Source organism: Sus scrofa, chromosome 13 (genome assembly GCF_000003025.6).
Source record: "Sus scrofa isolate TJ Tabasco breed Duroc chromosome 13, Sscrofa11.1, whole genome shotgun sequence".
In the NCBI taxonomy this organism is placed as follows: domain Eukaryota; kingdom Metazoa; phylum Chordata; class Mammalia; order Artiodactyla; family Suidae; genus Sus; species Sus scrofa.
In genome coordinates this window covers 110,159,743-110,182,805 of record NC_010455.5, presented here as the reverse complement: position 1 = coordinate 110,182,805, position 23,063 = coordinate 110,159,743, and the positions used below count along the sequence as shown (strand labels likewise).

Sequence of the window (23,063 nt, the reverse complement as noted above, 5' to 3'; positions counted from 1 at the left end):
CCAGATCTAAGCCACATCTCGACCTACACCATAGCTCACAGCAACCCTGGATCCTTAACCCACTGAGTGAGGCCAGGGATTGAACCCACATCCTCATGGATACTAGTCAGGTTCATTACCACTGAGCAGCAATGGGAATTCCCTGAGGTTTTTTTGTTTTTTTTTTTAATGTAATTTTGTTATTGAGTTAATTTGCATGTTAAGACTCTTAGCTCTTAATCTGTAATATATACTGCAAATACTTTCTCTTTGTCATATATACTGCAAATACTTTCTCTTTGTCATTTGTCTTTTGGTTTTGTTTGTTGTGTTTTGTATCATGTAAATGTATGTGTTTTTTTATTTTGCCAGTATTAGTGATCTTTCGTTTTATTGCTTCTAGATAGTTACAAGTCTTCCCTGCACTCAGGTTATCAGAAATTCACCGTTTTCTTCTAACACGTGTATGGTTTCCTTTGTTCACATTTTCATCTCTGATTTATTTGGAGTTCTTATGATTGCTGGGAGGAATGCATATCATTTTTAGCTTTTCCAAATAGCCCGCAATTATACCAGGAGCTTTTATTTAAAAGTCCTAGTCCTTTATGTAAAAAGCCCTTTCCTAGTCATTTGAGATACAATCTTTATCATAGACAAATTTTCCATACCTACTTAGGTCTGTTTCTGGACTTTCTATTCTATTCCTTGGTTTGGCTGTCTATTTATATATCAATTCTTCACTGTTTTAGTTATACAGACTTTATAGTATGTGTTAATATCAGATAGGGCTAATGCTCTCTTATAATTTTTCCAGTTTTTTCAGTCATTTTTGGAGGTTAATCTTCCAAATGAACTATAATGTCAGGTTTTCTAGTTCCTTAAAAACTTGTTGGTGTATCTATTGTGATTACAATAAATTTATAAATTAACATGGGGAGAGTTGGCATCTTTTTAATGTTGAATTGTCCTATCCCAGAACAGGGGATGTCTTTTCATTTGTTCAATCTATTTTTGTATCTTTTGAGAGAGTTTTAAATTTTTTCTTCATAATGGCTTCGCACATTTATTTGGTGTTTATCTTTAAGTGTTTTATCTTCTTTGTTGGACTTGTAAGTCAAGTTTTATCTGTGATTATATCCTCCAAATGGTTATTGTTTGTGTATATAAAGGCTATTGTTTTTTATATGTTAATTTATTTTTTCATTTTGTGTTTTATTAAAGTATAGTTGATTTACGATGTTGTGATTCTATATGTTAATTTATATTCTGTCACAATACTTAATTCTCTTATTGTTTGAGGTAATTTTATCTTTTATTCTCTGAGTATACTATCATGTAGTCTGCAAATGCAGGTGATTTTACTTCTTTTTTAAAAAATTCTTTTTCTTTTCTTAAAAAAGGTATTGGAGTATAGTTGGCAATAATTTTGTAGTAGTTTCAGGTGTACAGAAAAGTGAATCAGTTTTATATATAAATATATCTATTCTTTTTTCCTACATAGGTTATTACAAACTATTGAATAGATTTTCCTGTGCTATACAGTAGGTTCTTGTTAATCATATATTTTTGACAGTAGTGTGTATATGTTATTACCCCCCTTTCCAGTTCTTCCCTCCCTTGTTTTACTTCATGTAAGATTTTTCTTATATAAATGCATTGGGTGATACCTCTGAGGCAATGTTAAATAGTATTGAAGATATTACATATACACATATACATGTACATTTTCCATACACACCCATATATATAAAATACATGTATTATGTATTTTCAAGCATATTAGGAAAGTATTCATCATTTCCTACTTTCTTCATTGTTTTTATCAGGAATAGGTACTGAATTGTGTCGGAAACTTTTCAGTGTCTATTGAGATAATCACATAATTTTTCTCCCTAGATCAATTAATATTGCATTTTTTTATTAATAGATTTTCCTCATATTAGGCTAACTTGCACCCCTGGAGTGCATCTCACTTGGTCATAGTGAGTTATTTTCTGAATGTGTATCACTAATCTTAAATCTATAAATACCAAGGCTCAATGACAGTGTCAAAGAATGATGTTCCCTAAGGCACTTATTGAATTATAGATTTCTATTCAATTAGAATCTCTGGGGAGGGTCTCAGATTCTGCCTCTAACACATCCTCACAGAAGTGGTTCTTTGTACACTGAGAACCAAGGTCTACTATATGTTCATCATGGATTTTTTTATGGAAGTTATTGAAAAATTATATTTATTTTAGCAAAACATTTGCTCCATGATTCTTTTAAAAAGCTGCTTTATGTATTAAAATTTTAGATCTTGAGCCAGCTTCCAGAAAGTAAATGATACAGGGAAACTAAAAGCTAAGATATTAGCTGCCAACTGAATATTTATTTATTCATCTATTCACCATTTATTCTTCTTTTTTAAACATTATGCAAGGATTGAAGATACAAAGATGTATGAGACCTCCACAACAGTAGGAGAAATGAAGAATTAAATAAATATTTGTAAAATAATATATTAGGTATCATATTAGAAATATTTTCCAGGAATTTTGAACATGAAGGACTTAAAAGAGAAAATGCTTGAATCAGAGAAGACTTTAAAGTGGAGGCGGTGTTTAGATGAAGCTTCTTTGAAGTATAACATTAGCAAGCTGGGAAGATACTGATTTGCAAAAATCTCACTTACGTGAAACTTTTTAGAAATGCATCTCTTCCACATGATGTACTAGTACACCAATACATAAACTTTTGGCAAACACAACTACAAGATTTTATATATATGGGTTATCTGTAAATGGAGGAATGTGTGTGTGTGTGTGTGTGTGTGTAAAATCTGTGAACGAATTTCTTTCCAAGATACCTAAATTTAATAGACACATTGGGTAACATCAACAGTAAAATGGAAAATACCAGTAATATACGGAAACTTCAGTAAATGAAACATGAACTACCATGCTTCAGATTGTCTTTTAAAAATTTACATTCTCTTTGCATAAGAATCTGTTACAGTTTGGTTCCACTCCATTTATTCTTAGTATCGGACTTTGCTTATCCAGGACAACTGCTATGTGGGAGAGAGACCATAAAATCTTGTGACTAACACTCATGTCAGGGTGATGATTATGGGTTGGTTTGATATGGAATGCATTTCTTCCATTTCTTATCGCATAAATGACCCTCATATGATGAGAGGTCAGCATTTTAAAGTACAAAGCTGCTAGTGCTCATTTAAGAAGATTCTCCAAAGTCAAATGTACCCAGGATTCTTTCATTCCCTAATTTTAATGATTTAGAAGAAAGAATGTTATTTAATTGCCAACATTTTTATTTATCCAAAGTCAATAAAATTTAAATGCTGCTTTGTACTGAATATGCTAGAAACTATGGGCTCACATCCTGCGTCTGATTTAAACCGCAGCAAGGGTCAACCAAAACAGATGCAAAAAGCACACTAAAACTTTGGTTATCCATTTGCGACTATCAAATCATTAAATTATTAAATGATTACTCATCAAATTATTAAAATAAAATGTTGATATTTGAATTTATTTTTGAATTGCTTCAGCATAGGGAATTCATAGAAATCACTTCAATATGATTTTTTGGCCATGCCCATGGTATGTGGAAGTTCACAGGCTAGGGATTGAGCCCGAGCCACAGCAGTGGTGATGCTGGATCCTTAACCCAATGAGCCATCAGGGAACTCCTGATTTTTTAAAATTTTATATACATCCATATTAACAGTATAAAATTCTTCAGAAAGCAAAAATAGATCCTAGATGTATTCTGTATATATACAGACATACTCACAGACATACGTATTATACAATCCATTCTTTATCTGTCTATTTAAGTGGAATATTTATTTTGAAAGACAGTAAAATTTAATGTGCCTTTGTTGAACTTGGTCATATTAATTTTAGTGATTTCTCATTTAATTTACAGTTGGCAATCAGTGGATAAATTATATATCCTTCTGTGGTCTTAGAACACATGCAGAGCTTGAAGGAAACCTAGTCACTGAGCTTATCTATGTCCACAGCAAGTTGCTAATTGCTGATGACAACACTGTTATTATTGGTAAGTATTTTTTCTCTAATCTTGTGTCCCTTGCTAATTGACTTACCTCATGCAAAAATCTTTCTATTCCTCTGAAACTTCCTTTGCAGTTAAGACAGTCACACAATATCTAAAACATTTCTCAAGCAGTCTTCTCCACTTATGTCTAAGCCCTGTTTTTATCTATGCTGTAACAGAGGCGCAGAGCAATTAAATGGCCATTGTGCAAATTACAGTGTCCAGAGACAGCAGTTTAACCCAGCAGTGTAATAATCAGCCTGCTCTCATTAATTCTTTATTATTCCCTTATTTTTATTTTGAATCTAAGTACCTAGATTTGGGGCTTGGGAGGGGGAAAAGTGGGGAGGGAAATGTGCCATAAATGAATCTCTAGTGGTAATTTGCATGTGCTTGAACCACACCCACCTGACCACTGCCAGAGAGCTGAAGTCTTGCCAAAATCAGCATCAGAAGGCTATTAAAATATTGCTGCCTTTGTGCTTACGCTGTTTCCCTAGAGTCAGTGTTTTGGATGTTATTAATCAGGGTGTAGAGTGGACCAGCTTTGCTGGTGTGGGGGTGAGGTGGAAATTGTGTGTAGTCTGATGGAGCTCTAGACTAAGGTCTGCAGTCTGTCCCTATAGTCATCTCCCAGCTGACAGATTTGCGAGAGAATTACTGGTTGTACATTCTACCCAGACTAGATCACCTTGACCAGAGGGGTGGATTTGCAGCTTCATTCTTTTATGCACATGGAGAGCTTCATTTTCCCATTATTGAATGGGTTTGCCTTTTAATATCATGTTTCACGAACACTAAAAGGCCAGGATGAGAAATAGAGTAGTAATAACCAGCCAGACAAATGAACTGACAAGGGTGGGAAGATTGTTACTTAGAGATATGATGTGTCCCACTATTGAAGATTCCCCTCATTCATTTAAAATAAAACATAGTTTCTCAGCTATAATTAGATCCTTACCTGTTGTTTAAGAAACTAAATGTCATAGAGTGGTTTGAAAATTTTGGCAGTAGTTATGCCTTTTCCATCTCTATCCTCCACTGAGAAATGAAAAAAATCTCATAATCTAAGGGTAATGAGTCTGTCTTATCTGGAACATGTTTGAAAAGAAAGAAAAAGTAGTTCTGAAGCCAGAAAATGTAGAGACCACTGTCTGATCACACACACACACACACACACACACTTAATACTTATTCAGGACATTTAAGAAAAATATCTTGTGTCTTCAATCTCTTGCTCTATAGCGATTAAAACTCTTTAAGGATTTATTTCTTCTCCTATTTCCCCAATAAATAAGTTTTCTCTTATTTCCCCTAAGCTATTCTGGTCTTGCTCTTCAGAAGCCAATCTCAAAATATTTTTATATTAAATTTGGCAATGAGGGTAAAGAAAAGGAAAATATCAATGTTTGCTGAAATGGAAAAATAAACAAACAAAGCCAGATAAAATTCAGTTGATCTCTTCAACAAAATCTCAGAACTCTTGAAGTAAAAATTGACATTTTCCTTTTAAAGGTCATTTTGACTTTCAACCTGCTTTACTTTACATCAGGTATAAATTCAAAGTAGTTTTCAGTAACTGAGCTTACAGTTAATCAATTTGTAGAGTTTTTTAATTGACTTATTTTCTAGAAAGGTCTCTGAACCTTCAAAGGCTACAATTTATTTAAACTAGCAATAATTGATCCATTTTGCACATAGTTCTTATCTGCTCTCTTGAAACTGAAAAAGTGGCCTTGGGAATATGAAGAGGACTCATTTGGGGGCTGGTTCATTTCCACCTTCCCCAAGGGTAGAGCAGATTTTCCCCATGGAAAAATCCAAAGGTACTTTTGTTCTTTTTGTCTCAGTGGCAACTCAAGAAGGAGCAGGCTTATTGTTGCTATTCTTATATACCTGCATAAGTTCATAACAGAGACAAGAGTGTTTAAAATTCTTAGAGAGGAGTTTGAGAAGTTAGGTTGAGAATATTTTACAGATGTTAAGCAAGTAGTTAAGAGCTTAAAAGAAGTTAAAGTAACTTGTGATTAAAATTTCTATCATGGCAAACTTATGCCAGAATTATTGAGTAATTGACATGAGAAAAATGACTAATGATTTATCCTTATTTTTTACTCACAAGGAAATATTTGTTTTCTGACACTGAAGATGTCTTTTGTGTATAGCTTTAATTGTCTCTTATGCCCACTGGCCCTGTTTGTCCTGAATTCTGTGACCAAGTCCAGTTTTCTAATCTGTCTTATTGGCACATAGCCAAACTAACATTTATTTGCTTTCCTAACAAAACAAAGCTGTTCTTAAATAGAATTTGTCTATCTTATTGACTAAGTGAAATGATTTTTTTTTCTTTTTTCTTTTTTTGGTATTCACCAATCCACTGCACAGCACAATAGGGAGAGAGATACAGAGCATGAATCACACAGTGTCGCTGCCCTACAGAGCTCATGGGCTAGAAGGGAAGCAGGTATTCTTTCCACAGGAACATCAGGATGGGTATCTGAACATGAACAAGAAGGTCCAGAGGTAGTCAATGAGGGTGGGTATGTGGGCAACTATGTGGAGGGAATGAATATCAATGCTTAAATGGCAGGCTTGCAAGTGGCTGATGAAAGTCTGGTTAAAAGGCTGCTGCCCCAGCTAGGGAAAAGAAACAAAAAACATACAAGGGAACCCTGATAAGGCTATCAGCAGATTTTTCAACAGAAACTCTGCAGGCCAGAAGGGAGTGGCATGATATACTCAACGTGATGAAAGGAAAAAACCTTCAACCAAGATTATTCTACCCAGCAAGGCGCTCATTCAGATTTGAAGGAGAAATCAAAACCTTCACAGATAAGCAAAAGCTGAGAGAATTCAGCAACACTAAACCAGCCTTACAACAAATACTAAAGGAACTTCTATAGGCAGAAAAGAACAAGAGAAGAAGGTAAGGAAAAAGAGCAGCAAAAACAAATCCAAAGCAATTAATAAAATGGCAATAAGAACATACATATCAATAATTACCTTAAATGTTAATGGACTAAACGCCCCAACCAAAAGACATAGACTGGCTGAATGGATACAAAAACAAGACCCATATATATGCTGTCTTCAAGAGACCTACTTCACTTCTAGGGATACATACAAATTGAAAGTGAGAGGATGGAAGAAAATATCTCATGCAAACGGGGATCAAAAGAAAGCTGGAGTAGCAATACTCATATCAGACAAAATTGATTTTAAAATGAAGAATATTTTAAGGGACAAGGAAGGACATTACACAATAACCAAAGACTCAATCCAAGAAGAAGATATAACAATTTTAAATATCTACGCACCCAACATAGGTTCACCACAATATATAAGGCAACTGCCAAAACAAGCTTAAAAGGAGAAATCCACAATAACACAATCATAGTGGGGAACTTTAACACCCCACTTACAGCAATGGACAGATCAACCAGACAGAAAATCAATAAGGAAACACAGGACCTGAATGATGCATTAAACCAGAGGGACTTAAAAGATATTTATAGGACATTCCATCCAAAAGCAACAGAATACACACTCTTCTCAAGTGCACATGGAACATTCTCTAAGACTGATCACATCCTGGGCTACAAATCCAACCTCAGTAACTTTAAGAAAATTGAAATCATATCAAGCATGTGTTCCGACCACAACGCTATACGACTAGAAATCAACAACAAGAAAAAAAAATGCAAAAAACACAAATACATGGAGAGGAAACAATATGCTACTAAACAACAAATGGATCACTGAAGAAATCAAAGAGGAAATTAAAAAATACCTAGTAGCAAATGACAAGGAAGATACGACACTCCAAAACCTATGGGATGCAGCAAAAGCCGTTCTAAGAGGAAAGTTTACAGCAATAAAATCTCAAATAAACAAGCTAACTTTACATCTAAAGCAGCTCAGGAGAGAAGAACAGACAAGACCTAAAGTTAGTAGAAGGAAAGAAATCATAAAGATCAGAGCAGAAATCAATGAAATAGCAACAAAGAAAACCATAGAAAAGATCAATGAAACAAAAAGCTGGTTCTTTGAAAAGATCAACAAAATTGATAAACCCCTAGCCAGACTTATCAAGCAAAAAAGAGAGAGGACTCTAATCAATAAAATTAGAAATGAAGAAGGAGAAGTAACAATGGACATCACAGAACTACAAAGGATCATAAGAGACTACTATATGCAACTATATGCTAATAAAATGGAAAACCTAGAAGAAATGGACAAATTCTTAGAAAAGTACAATCTTCCAAGACTAAACCCAGATGAAATAGAAAAGATGAATGGACCCATCACAAGAAATGAAATGGAAACTGTGATGAAAAAACTTTCAACTGGAGTTCCCCTCATGGCGCAGTGGTTAACAAATCCAACTAGGAACCATGAGGTTGCGGGTTCGGTACCTGGCCTTGCTCAGTGGGTTAAGGATCTGACGTTGCCGTGAGCTGTGGTGTAGATTGCAGACACAGCTCGGATCCCGCATTGCTTTGGCTCTGGTGTAGGCCAGTGGCTACAGCTCCGATTTGACTCCTAGCCTGGGAACCTCCATATGCCATGGGAGCGGCCCAAGAAATAGCAAAAAGACAAAAAAAAAAAAAAAACTTCCAACAAACAAAAGTCCAGGACCAGATGGCTTCCCAGGCGAATTCTATTAAACATTTAGAGAAGAGCTAACACCTCTCCTTCTGAAATTATTTCAAAAAATTGCAAAGGAAGGGATACTCCCAAACTCATTCTATGAGGACACCATCACCCTGGTACCAAAACCAGACAAAGACGCCACAAAAAAAGAAAACTACAGGCCAATTTCACTGATGAACATTGATGCAAAAGTCCTCAACAACATACGAGCAAACTGTATCCAACAATACATTAAAAGGATTGTACATCATGACCAAGTGGGATTTATCCCAGGGATGCAAGCATTCTTCCATATCCACAAATCAATAAGTGTGGTACACCACATTAACAAACTGAAGAATAAAAACCATATGATCCTCTCAATATATGCAGAAATAGCCTTTCACAAAATCCAACACCCATTTCTGATAAAAAACCCTTCAGAAAGTGGGCATAGAGGGAACCTACCTCAACATGATAGAGGCCATACATGACAATCCCACAGCGAACATCATTCTCAATGGTGAAAAGCTGAAAGAATTCCTGCTGAGATCAGGAACAAGACAAGGATGTCTGCTCTCCCCACTACTATTCAACATAGTTTTGGAAGTCCTAGCCACAGCAATCAGAGAAGTAAAAGAAATAAAAGGAATCCAAATTGGAAAGGAAGAAGTAAAACTATCCCTATTTGCAGATGACATGATACTATACCTAGAGAATCCTAAAGACTCTACCAAAAAGCTGTTAGAGCTCATCCACGAATTTGGCAAAGTCACAGGATAAAAAATCAATACACAGAAATCGACAGCATTTCTACACACTAACAATGAAAGATCAGAAAGAGAAATTAGGGAAGCAATCCCGTTTACCATCACAACCAAAAGAATAAAATACCTAGGAGTAAACCTCCCTAAAGAAACAAAAGACCTATACTCTGAAAACTACAAGCCACTGATGAAAGAAATCAAAGATGACACAAATAGATGGAAAGATATATAATGCTCTGGGATTGGAAGAGTCAATATTATCAAAATGACTATACTACCCAAGTCAATCTACAGAGTCAATGCAATCCCTATCAAATTACCAAGGACAATTTTCACCAAACCCAGACAAAGTATTTTAAAGTTTGTTTGGAAGCACAAAAGACCCAGAATAGCCAAAGACATCCTGAAAAAGAAAAATGGAGCTGGAGGAATCAGGCTCCCAGACTCCAGACTATACTACAAAGCAACAATCATCAAAACCACATGGTACTGGCACAAAGACAGAACTATAGATCAGTGGAACAGGATAGAAAGCCCAGAATTAAACCCCCACACCTACAGTCAACTAATCTATGACAAAGGAGACAAGAATATACAATGGAGAAAGGACAGCTTGTTCAACAAGTGGTGCTGGGAAAATTTGGACAGCCACATGGAAAAGAATGAAATTAGAACACTCCCTAACACCATACACAAAAATAAACTCCAAATGGATTAAAGACCTAGATATAAGACCAGACACTATCAAGCTCCTAGAGGAAAACATAGGCCAAACACTCTCTGACATAAACGACAGCAACATCTTCTCAGATCCACCTCTTAGAGGACTGACAGTAAAAACAAAAATAAACAAATGGGACCTAATTAAACTTAAGAGTTTCTGCACAGCAAAGGAAACCCTAAACAACACAAAAAGACACCGCACAGAATGGGAGAAAATCTTTGCAAATGAATCGACTGATAAGGGATCAATCTCCAAAATTTATAAACACCTTCTGCAGCTCCATACCAAAAAAACAAACAACCCCATCAAAAAATGGGCAGAAGATCTAAACAGACAGTTCTCCAAAGAAGACATACAGATGGCCTATAGACACATGAAAAGATGTTCAACATCACTCATTATTAGAGAAATGCAAATCAAAACCACTCTGAGGTACCACCTTACACCAGCCAGAATGGCCATCATCAAAACATTTACAAACTATAAGTGCTGGAGAGGGTGTGGAGAAAAAGGAACCTTATTCCACTGTTGGTGGGATTGTAAATTTGTGCAACCACCACTGTGGAAAGCAGTATGGAGATTCCTCAGAAAACTAAAACTAGAACTACCATTTGATCCAGCAATCCTACTCCTGGGCATCTATCCAGAGAAAACCAGGACTCGCAAAGACACATGTACTCCAGTGTTCATTGCAGCACTATATGCAATAGCCAAACCATGGAAACAACCTAAATGTCCATCGACAGAGGGGTGGATCAAGACGAAATGGTATATATACACAATGGAATATTAATCAGCCATTAAAAATAATGAAATACCGGCATTTTTAGCAACATGGGTGGACCTAGAAACTATCATGCTAAGTGAAGTCAGCCATACAATGAGACACCATCATCAAATGCTTTCACTGACATGTGGAATCTGAAAAAAGGACAGACGGAACTTCTTTGCAGAATAGATGCTGAGTCACAGACATTGAAAAACTTATGGTCTCCGGAGGAGACAGTTTGGGGGTTGGGGGGATGTGCTTGGGCTATGGGATGGAAATCCTGTGAAATCAGATTGTTATGATCATTATACAACTACAGATGTGATAAATTCATTTGAGCAGTAAAAAAAATGATAAAAAAAAGAATGCAATTAGAAATATGTGACCTGAGAAAAGGTCATAGAATTTTGTAACATCATGATTCCACTGCATGTTTTTTAACACCCATATATGCACCCTGTACAATGCTGTGTTTCAGAGTGATTAAAAAATAGTTGGTTAAAAAAAAAAAAAAAAAGGCTGCTGCCCCAGTTAAGTGTGATTACATTTTTTTTAAATGGCTGCACTCACAGGAAGTTCTCAGGTCAAGAATCAAATCAGAGCCTTAGCTGCAATTTATACTACAGCTGCAGCAACACTGGATCCTTAACCCACTTCACCAGGCCAGGTATCAAACCTGAGCCTCTGCAGTGACCCAAGCTGCCAGTTGAATTCTTAACCCACGGCCCCACAGTGGGAACTCCAAAGAGTGATTACATTTAATCTAGTCCTGTGGGTTTCAACCCTGGCTGCGTTAGGATTGCCTGGTGGCTTTAAAAATATGTCATTTAAGGGGAAGTTTGTTCCTGTCTGCAATTTATGTTCAAATTAATTTCCCTAGCCAAAGATGGATTAGTTGATAAATAAAGAGAAGAGAGTGGTATTAGGGGAAAATATTAATGCCTAGTTCTTACTTCCAGAAATTCTGAATAATTGGTTTGGTTTGGGGCCCAGGCATCAAGGTGTTTTTGTTTTTGTTTTGTCTTTGGCACCAGTAACTTTTATGAAGGCCTGTATGACTATGAACTTCCCTCTAAGAACTGCCTTTGCTGTATCCCATAGATTTTGCAAGGTTGTGTTTTCATTATCATTTGTCTCAAGGTATTTTTTAAGTTCCTCTTTGATTTCATTGTTGACCCATTGGTTTTTAGTAGCAAGGTGTTTGGTCTCCATGCAATCTTTTTTTCTCATTTCTTTTTATGTGGTTGATATCCAGTATCATACTATCATGGTCAGAAAAGATGCCTGAGAAAATTTCTATACTTTGAAATGTATTGCAGCTTGTATTGTCCCCTAGTATGTGGTCAGTAGAGAATGTTCCCTGTGCACTTGAAAAGAATGTGGATGTGATGTCCCAGTACCAGTATCTTTCAAAAGCTTCCTAGGTGTTATAGTGTAATTAAAATGTAAGTGTGTACGTATAAAGGATGACTTGTTGCTAAAAATCAAGTGTGTTTCAAAGATGAGTCCCACCTTTCAAGGCTCTAATAGTGCTCCTTAATTTCTGTGAAATGTTTCATCCTTTCTCTGTCACCCAGGGTCCCTGTGAGGCACTGTTTGCATCTGCAGTTATCATAGATTTATATGTTAACTACATGACAATATTGTAGCAAATGGCAGTAAAGCCTCTTCAGGAAGGGCCAGCCTCCACTCATGTCCCACCTTTCGACATTTGGGCTAAGGGAAGGGCTGCTAACACCTTGGACTCTGATGGTCCCCGTCACAGAGGGCAGCTCATGCTCCTGTTCAGCCCGACCATTCGGCTCCGCATCTGCAGAAGCAGTGACTATAGGACCAGGGAAGAAGGAATAAGAAGGAAAAGGGGTCAGCCAGGCCCCTTCTGTAGTTTGTAGGACACCTCAAGGATTCAAAAGCATGGATCCACAATGATTAATGCAAAAAATGTAACCAGGTTTTTGAATAGACAGCAGAGGATCCCAGAAAGCACAGGTTGAACTAATATTAAAATACTTGCCCTTCACATGTGAAAGTAACATTCTCAGCTCATTTGGATTTAAAAATAGAATGGAGGGCAGTTGTTACAGAAGCTGTTGGCATGCCACACAAATGAAGCAAGAGAATGGAAACCCAAAGCCACTAATAATAATCTGTGTTTGAGAGTGGGCAGTATTGCTTGTGAAGGTCCTCTTGGGTTTTGAGATTTATAATTAAATAACCATGAGTTAAAGTCTACAGTCTGATTCTGAAGTATAAAAGCTGACTGAACTAAACTGGTAAGCGTTCTTGTTCTTTGTGTGCTTAATGGCTATATCAGTTAGAATCCTTTGAGCTGCAAGATAGAAAACTCAGCTAGAGGTATGTGAAATAATATGGAAAATGTATTACTTCACATAAGAGATGGTAAGAAAGTTATAGTTCAATGACTTAAAAAACCCAGAGTCTTTCCCCTTTCTGCTCTGCCATCTTCAACTTGTCTGTCTGTCCCCTTGGCTACAAAATGCTGCAGGAGCTCCATTATCTTGTCCTCCTGCACCCCTTCAAGTCAGAGTATCCAAAGATGGCAAGAGACACCACCTTGTTCTGGTATCTGTTTATAAGAGAGAGAAAAACTTTCTCAGAAAGTTTCCTTCACATTGCACTGGCTAGAGTCATGTCTGGTGCCACTTCTAAGCTAGCCACTGGCAGAAATAATGAAATGACCATAGCTGGCTTAGACCAATCAAGCAAGATTCACCCTGGGTTAGGGAGGGCCCTGCCTCCCTAAAGCACAGCGTCTCTTGGCAACCTGAACAAAATTAGGGTGTCGTTAGCAAGGAAGAATTGAGTCTGGAGGACAAATGAGTGTCTGCCATGATGAGAAAATTGTTCACTTTGACTGTTTTTCCTTACAGGCTCTGCCAACATAAACGACCGAAGCATGCTAGGCAAACGTGACAGTGAAATGGCTGTCATTGTGCAGGACACAGAGACAGTCCCCTCCGTAATGGATGGAAAACAGTACCAAGCTGGCCAGTTCGCACAAGGACTTCGGCTAAAGTGCTTTAGGTGGGTCTCCACAGCTGGGTCTCCCTGACGTAGTCCAGCTTCAGTGGGCACGGAACCCAGCCCAGCCTCCTGCCCTTAGCACACATGCCATCTCCAGATCTTCCTTGTCTAAAACAGTGTCTCCTCAAGAGTTCCTGTTGTGGCTCAGCAGAAAGGAATCGACTAGTGTCCATAAGAATGCAGGTCGGACCCCTGGTCTCGCTCAGTGGGTTAAGGATCTGGCTTGCTGTGAGCTATGGTGTGGGTTGCAGATGCAGCTCGGATCCCATGTTGCTGTGGCTGTGGCAAAGGCAGCAGCTACTGCTCCAATTCGACCCCTGGCCTGGGAACTTCCATATGCTGCAGGTGCGGTCCTAAAAAGACAAATAGGAGTTCCCATCGTGGCGCAGTTGTTAATGAATCCGACTAGGAACCATGAGGTTGCGGGTTCGGTCCCTGCCCTTGCTCAGTGGGTTAACGATCCAGTGTTGCCGTGAGCTGTGGTGTAGGTTGCAGACGCGTAACCACAGTTCCGATTTGACCCCTAGCCTGGGAACCTCCATATGCCGCAGGAGCGCCCCAAAGAAATAGCAAAAAGACAGAAAAAAAAAAAAAAGGACAAATAAATAAATAAATAAATAAAACAGTGTCTTCCAGAACATGGGGTGTGAACTACCAGTCGTATGCAAAATGACTTTATGTGGAGCACAAACATTTCTTCTTTTAATATTTTTTTTATTGTTTTTAGTGTAATCCAGAAAACTAGTATTTTAAACCTATTGATTTAGGACCAGGTCAAACCATCTGGTGTTTAACTTTTTTAGAGTGAGTCCATTTTTAGAGACTGAAATAGCTCCAGTGATACAATGACATGTAAAAATTACTAAAGGAGATTGTTAGAGACTCTGGTGTTAAAGTTAAATGTGGAAGCTTCAGTTCTCAGATTTAAGGTGACTCCACAAATGGAAGATTCCCTGGTCTTCTGCAAGAAGACGTGCGTTTTAAACAAATTGTGATTAAGCAGGGGACACTGGGCTAGGAAGCCAGGGTCAGGTGACCCTAAGTCCTTCATTCAGTTAAGTGTTACTGAGAACTTTCCTGGGCAGGGCTCTAACTGACCCCTAGCCCCTGTGGTCTAGTCCCGGGGTCAAAGTGATCCTTCTAGAACCTAATTTCAGAGATCATCACTTCCTCTGTTCAACCACTCCCCAAGGACTCCTTATCTCTTTTTTTTTTTGTTTTTGCCTTTAGTTTTCCTTTTTTTAAAAAAAATTTTAATTGTTATTTCCCCAATACAATTGTTTTTTCTACTGTACAGCATGGTGACCCAGTTACACATACATGTACACATTCTATTTTCTCACATTATCATGCTCCATCATAAGTGACTAGACATAGTTCCCAGTGCTACACAGCAGGATCTTATTGCTAATCCATTCCAAAGGCAATAGTTTGCATCTATTAACCTCAAGCTCCCAATCCACCCCACTCCCTCCCCCCTCCCTCTTGGCAACCACAAGTCTATTCTCCAAGTCCATGATTTTCTTTTCTGTGGAAAGATTCATTTGTGCCGTGGGAGAAAATAATTTCAAATGATACAATTGACGAGAGCTTAATCTCTAGAATATACAAGCACCTTATACAACTCAACAGCAAAAAAGCCAACAACCCAATTGAAAAATGGGCAAAAGACCTGAATAGACATTTTTCCAAGGAAGATGTACAGGTGGCCAACAAGCACATGAAAAAATGCTTAACATCACTGATTATTAGAGAAATGCAAATCAGAACTACCACGAGATACCACCTCACACCAGTCAGAATGGCCATCATTAATAAGTCCCCAAATAACAAATGCTGGAGGGGGTGTAGAGAAAAGGGAACTCTCATTTTTTTTTTTTTCCAAAAAAGTTATAATCTCCCTTCCTTCTTCCTGAGCCACTTCAGACACACACGTCCCCACTATGTGTGGAATACCCTGAACACTCTCCCACCTGTATGCTTTTGTCCTTAAGTTCACAGCTTTATGATCCTGGAACCATATTGGCCAGGATGGGATTTCAGTGTGGCCTCTGCAATAAGATAGACTCAAGTGGCTCTGAAGAAGGGTAGTATTGCAAACTGTTTGCTGAAAGATACTGTACAGACACTGTTGCACTGCTGTTGTTTAACCCTTCCAGTGTTAATGGTTGCTTCTGGAAACAGGCTCACTTGCAGAGAAGCACAGAACTTGTACTCCCCTCCCTCGGGCAAATGCTGACAGCCATTTCCTCATCCCTCCCTCCAGACTCTGGCTTTTGAGAACCAAGCTTCAATTCCAGAGATTCCATTCTGCCTCAGGAGTTTAGTAAATCCATCCTTCAAAATCTGTCAGTACCTTCTCACAGTTTTTATTGCTTTATTTATTGCCTTTGTTACTAATTGTTTTACCAGTAAATTTTTTTTCAGTTCATTGATATTTCAGTTAGCGTCTAATGTTAATTTGTTTTGTTTAGCAAGGGAGAGTTTAAAGTTAGTGTGCTGTTAATCAACTCATTGATTGCTTACTGCAGCTTATATAAAGAAACTAATATTTCCTCCTAAACTAGAAATAAATGTCATACCTTTTCAGTTCCATGAGAACTTTAGTATTCTCTTCAAAGGTGCAGGCTTCTTTATAGCTTTTGAAATTATTATATATGTATGTAATTATAGAAGCAGAGGGTTCTGATGACAACATATTTTCATTGTAGAAAATTTGGCAAACACAGAAAAGCAATAAGAAAATTAAAATTATCTGTACTCTCACCACTCAGTGCTAACAATTTAAAATTTTATGTATCTCATTCCACTTTTTTCTATACATAAATACTACTATACTGTATTTTTAAAAAAATATATATTATAATCTTGCAGTTTAACAAAGTTCTTTATTGTTTAAATGATGTTAGACGCACACTTTTTCATATCATTAAGTGTTCTTCTGTAACATTTAATGGCTGCATCATATTACATTGTGTGAGTATGCCATAATTCCTTTAACCAAAGCCCCATTGACGGGCAGATTTTTCATTGATATAAAAGAGGGGATATGGTTGTAGATAGCATCTTGCTTACTTTCTTAATTGTTTCCTTCGTGAAATCCTAAACTATGGAATTTCTAGCCAAGGGGAGTGTGCAGTTTCCTCTGCCCTCTGACTACTTATTGTATCTTTAGCAGTGTTTCAGAGGCTTTATTCCTCTTATCTTTTCTGAGTTCTACTATTTTATTTAATCTTTGCCCATTTCTTGGGTTTCAAATGGAATTTTATTATTTTAACTTGCAATTCAAGGGGTTAAAAATGCATTCATTAGCCATTTGTAATTGTTCTTTTGTAAATTTCTAGACCATTCATGTCCTTTGCCCATTTTTGTGGGAATGTTTCTGTTTCTTGTCATGATTCATAAGTAACTGAAGTATATAAGAGGCTGATTTCTTTCAGCCATTCGCTACAGATCTGATTTGCCAATTGCCTTTTAATGATATGTAGAGTATTTGGGGAAACGTCAGTTCTTATTAATCAAATCTGTCAGATTTTTCTCTTTTCCCCCTTTTTAAAAATATGCTTAGAACGCTTCCCCAGCCCAAGATAAAATATTTACTTATATTTTCCTCTAGTGCTTGGTTGATATTTTTATATTTAACATCTGCTATTTATTTATTTAGTCTTTTTAGGGAAGTTCTCAGGCTAGGGGTTGAATCAGAGCTATAGCTGCCGGCCTTCACCACAGTCACAGCACCACAGCTCAAGGCAACTCTGGATCCTTAACCCACTGAGTGAGACCAAGGATCAAACCCACATCCTCATGGATACTAGTTGGGTTCGTTACCACTGAACCATGACGGGAACTCCCATGCTATTTATTTTAACAGAAGATATGAGTAGGGATGCTAACTCTTTCTCCCAAACAAATCAACTGATCCAGAATTGCATGACTCTGGTGCCCTTTGCCTCTCTAACCTCAGTCCCTCTTCATGGTGCACTGAACTGCCACTCATCCTGACTCACCTGTACTCTCCGTTGCATCCTACTCAAAATCCGTTGACTTGCCTGCCAGTGCGATACCTCTTTAATTATTGTAGCCAGGCACTTTAATACTACTTCCTGTCATGCCACACCCCCAATTTAGAATTCTTTTCCAGAATAATCTTAGCTACTCTTAAATAGTTATTCTTCCACATGAACTTTAAAATTGTATATTCAAATTCTCTCTATTTCTAAAATCAGGATTATAGTATATTTACACATTGATAGAAAAAGAATCGACATCTTTATAATACTGTGACATTCTACTGAAGAACAAAGTATGGGTTTCAATTTACTCCATTTTTTGAAATAAAGTTTCAGAGTTTTCATTATTGGAAGCAGAAGTTGGTCTTCAGTAATCATTGAAGTATTGTGGGAGTTGCTATTGTGGCTTGGCGGGTTAAGAACCTGATGTAGTCTCCATGAGGATGCAGGTTCCATCCCTGGCCTCACTCAGTGGGTTAAGGATCCTGCGTTGCTGAAAGCTGTGGTGTAGGTCGCAGACATGGATCAGATCCAGTGTTGCTGTGGCTGTGGTGTAGGCTGGCAGCTGCAGCTCTGATTCAGCCCCTAGCCTGGGAACTTCCATATGCTGCAGGAGCAGCTGTAAAAAAGAAAAAAAAAAAAAAAAAAAAAAAAAGGTTTTTTTTGTTGTTGTTCTTTTGTGGGTTTTTTTTTTTTTTTTTTTTTTTTTGCTGACTCTATACATCTCATGCTAAGTTTATTCCTAGGTGCTTTATTTTTCCTGGCGACTTTCAAACTGCCTTAAAGAGGCAATTGTTTTTGAACAAGCTTTTTTACCTTCCCGCAGGGGTAAACACAAATTATGTGTTAAAAAGTACCATGAAAGCCTGGTTGATTTTAGCTTTTTTTAAATTAGGAAATAAGGAAATATTCTCAAAGATAAATATTGTGGTCTAGAGTAAAGCTATTTACTTCCTTAAAAAATGCAATTTCAATCCATTTTCCATCTGGGCTATTTCTGAATAGAAACAGAGAGATACGTTTTGATGTGAAATCAATTCCAAATAGAATCCACCATCAGGGTACTGCACTGAATGTCAAACTACATGCCAAACAGTTCATTAAGTCCTGGAAAATTATACAAACTTTACAGATAAAACATCACTCAACAGATGCCATTATCTACACAAGTAGAACTCAGATTCATTTACAGTGATAGACCTGAAGAGTGGAGAGAACAGAAACAATTTTGTGCATTATTCCTACTGTCCCACTGGAGCACAAGCAATTAAACATTAAATTATTGCCCTTATATGCATCAACATAAAATCAAATTTGTTTTCTCTGAAACCTTAGTCCTCAAAAGAATACCCAGAGTACTACATATTATTTTTACTTTCATTTTACAGCTAAAAACTGTCAGGAAAAATAATTGATTACTGAATACTGCCTGCTACAGACTTAAAATTAAATAGTTTTTCTACACACCAGCTCTTACTGAAAACTTGATAGACACATTGCCTCACCTCTTGTTCTCATTTAAAAGCAAAGTCACAGAAATATTCTTTCTGCTCTGTTTTCACCTGGTTAAGACCTGATTCAAATCAAAGGTACTTTTATAATTGGCTTATTGTTATAACTTGCACTGTCCTTCAATTTGGTGCAGTTAAATTTTGCTTTGGATCTTAAGGAGCTGCAGCATCTGTGTGCAAACATCATCCCTTAGGACTTTTTTGAAAGTTATTTTTATATAGTCTGAAGGAGACATTATTTGAAGTGGAAATAGAATTTTGAGGTTATAAAACTCTAAGAATCCTAGTGAGCCCAGGTCCCAGATCCATTTAGTTTGGAGAATTTTTATATGGTAGGAAAAGTGCAGACTAAAACTAAAATGAGATGCCTTTTTATCCTCATAAGCTGGCTGAGCTTTTTCAGGAGTTGATAATATTGGAGGTGACCGGGGTGAACACGCATGGTTAATAGTGCGTGTGTACTGGAACAGCCTTTCTTGAAGTAAATTTTGCATATCATTTGACCCAGGGATTTTAATTCTTAACTTTCTCCTGGTGAAAATAATCATAGAAAATTCACAAAGTATTATATGTGATGAATACATTATGTTCATCATAGCACTGTTTATAAATAATGGAAAACTGGAAGTGACCCAAAAAGTCATGATGAAATAATTGGTTGAATGAGATTTCACATAATGGGAAATTCCGCTGCCATTAAAAATGATGATGTGAATCTACATCTTAAAATACAAAGAGGATGACAGTATTATGACCACCACACTGTTAAATCCAATGGTCAATTCTCATCTGAATGTGATACCATATGGTTCCCAAACACCCATCTTCTGGGTAGCCTCGCTGCAGCCTCCCTTGCTGCTCCTTCCCCCTCCTATTGATGCACTGGTCCTCTTCTCTTTCTACACTCACTGCTTTGGTAATTTCAGTTAAAGTCACATAGCTTTAAGGGGATACATATGTGGACAATTCTCAGATGTATATCTCCAGCCAAACCTCCTCTCCCAAACTCCCAGTTCATTTATCCAACTGCCCACTTAGCATTGCCACTTGAATATTTAATAGATGTCCCAACACGTTCAAAATTGAATTCCCGGTGTGCTCCCACCAACTGTCTCTACCTAGAGGATTCCCCATCTCAGCTAATGACAGCTGCATTCTTCTAGCTGCTCAAGCCAGAACCCTTTCCATCATCCCGATGCCCTACTTTTTATCACATACTATGTCTACTAGGTCAGTGAATCCTGATCTGGCCACCACCCCAGCCAGCACCAGCTCCTACTCAGATCACTGCAGTGACTCCTAACTGGCCTCCCTGTTTCAGCCCTTGTCCTGCAGTCTAGTCTCAATACCGCAGCTGTATTTTATTATGTAAGTCAGATCTCGTCCCTCCTTGTTTCAGTGTCTGTAGTTATGTCTCAATTTCACACAAAGGTAAAAGCCAAAGTCCTTCCGAGACCCATTTCCCCACTTCTGTTTCCAAGGTAGCACAAGCCCTTTGGATATTCTTTGAACCTGCCAGGCAAGTGAGAAAAGGGCTTTGGACTCAGTTTCAATTCTAGCTCTACTGACAGTATGTCTCCAGTCTTTAGTTCTCCATTTGTAAAATGGGAATCATCTACCATCTACCTTAACAGGATTAAGGTGGAAGTGCTTTTTAACTATCAGGCTTTCTGTAAGTACAGAGACCCTACAATTTTCAAATATGACCTCTAGAACTTGTTTTGCTTGAAAATGTCTTGTTATTTCTAGTCCCCTGTTTATATTTGATCAACTCAGTCAATTTACAACATGGCTTCTTTTATGCCCAGTACTCTGGGGATATGAGAATAGCCAAGTCATGTTCTTTCAAAGAATTTACATGCTAGCAGTGGGAGATCAGCCTGTTAAGAACAAAAGTGTGTGAAGCATTGCAGGTACTCTGATATAAACAAAGCAGATATGAAGCACAGTAGGGGGACAAAGGAAGACAATTCAAATCTCTCAGGATTGATGGGGAGAAATATGATACAGGAGAAGGAGGAATTATAACAAGTTTTATAGATGCGATCTTTTACTGAATCCTGAAAGATGGGAAGGAGGGATAGGCAAATACCTGGTATTTCCACATTTTAATTAATTCTTTTTTTTTTTTTTCTGCTTTTTAGGGCCGCACCCAAAGCATTCGGAGGTTCCCAGACTAGGGGTGGAATCCGAGCTACAGCTGCCAGCCTACAACACAGCCACAGCAATGCAGGATCCGAGCCATGTCTGCAACTATACCACAGCTCACAGCAACACCAGATCCTTTTTTTTTTTTTTTTTTATTACTCAAATGAATTTATCACATCTGTAGTTGTATAATGATCATAACAATCTGATTTCACAGGATTTCCATCCCACAGCCCAAGCACATCCCCCCACCCCCCAAAAGCAACACCAGATCCTTAACCCACTGAGCGAGGCCAGGGATTGAACCCCCAACCCCATGGTTCCTAGTCAGATTCATTTCCACTGTGCCACAACGGGAACTCCTTAATTAATTCCTTTTGAGGGTGATTCTTTATTCATTGTTGATCTAACCCACCAAATTAAACTTCACCCAGAGAGGCTCCTTGTCTTTTGTATTCATTTCTGTTCCCTAGAGTTCAGCACAGTTCTTGGGCCAAGGGAGGGAAGAGAGAAGAAAGGAAGGGAGTGAGGAAGGAAGGAAGGAAGGAAGGAAGGAAGGAAGGAAAGGAGATCAAGTCTTGGTTAAGAGCACAGGTTTGGGAGCCAGGTGGTCCTGGTTGGAGTCCCCAGTCTACAGTTTACCAGCTGTATGACCTTGAGTGGGTTACTTTACCTCCCTGTGCCTTAGTTCCCTTTTCTATAAAAAGAAAATAATAATAGTTGCTTCTCCATAAAGTTGTTGAGGATTTACTGAGATCGCTTGGAAAGGGCTTGAACACTGGCTGAAACGTGCTTTGAGTACTAATCCTGTTCTCCAAGCTCCTCACTCTCTTAGACCAAATGACAAGGACTCTCTTAGAACAAAATGCAGGTCTTTCTCTAACAGTTAAAACTTTCAAGAATCACAGCAACTTAGTGTTTTATTTTTTTTGCAACTTAGGTCATTTTGGTATAGACATGCAGACACACACTTAGTCTTAATTTTGAAATCTTTGATTTCCTGAGAAAACAGAAAAGGACTTGGTGCTGTGGCTGAGTGCCTGAGTTACTGTAACCATTAGAAACAGTACCTGCAACAAACTGCTTTGTCTCAGTTACTCATTTTGGAGGACACTTGTGTTTCAGGGTTGTCCTAGGCTATCTTTCTGGACCCAGTGAAGACCTTCAGGATCCAGTGAGTGACAAATTCTTCAAGGAGGTATGGGTTTCAACAGCGGCTCGAAATGCTACAATTTATGATAAGGTGAGGTTCACATACCCCCCCCCTTAATTGAATTATATCACAAGGCATATCATTACTATTGGTATAGAGAATTCTTAATGAGTGTAAAAAACCAATACACCTCCAAGTTTGGTCGAATAAAATATTTCTGTGTAAACATTAAAATGACAGAGTCAGGAGTTCCCTGA

General features: G+C 37.7%; 1 protein-coding gene across 14 annotated transcripts in view; it reads left to right on the top strand.

Annotated features, from left to right (window-relative positions):
- Window positions 1–23,063, top strand: part of PLD1 (phospholipase D1) — a 224,052-nt gene that overhangs the window by 193,514 nt on the left and 7,475 nt on the right. For 12 of the 14 annotated variants that reach the window (XM_005657100.3, XM_013990128.2, XM_021068439.1 and 9 more), the window contains 3 exon segments: window positions 3,916–4,050; window positions 13,831–13,984; window positions 22,779–22,896. In XM_005657100.3, the coding sequence (XP_005657157.1) occupies window positions 3,916–4,050; window positions 13,831–13,984; window positions 22,779–22,896 (407 nt within the window). 14 annotated transcript variants of the gene reach the window in all.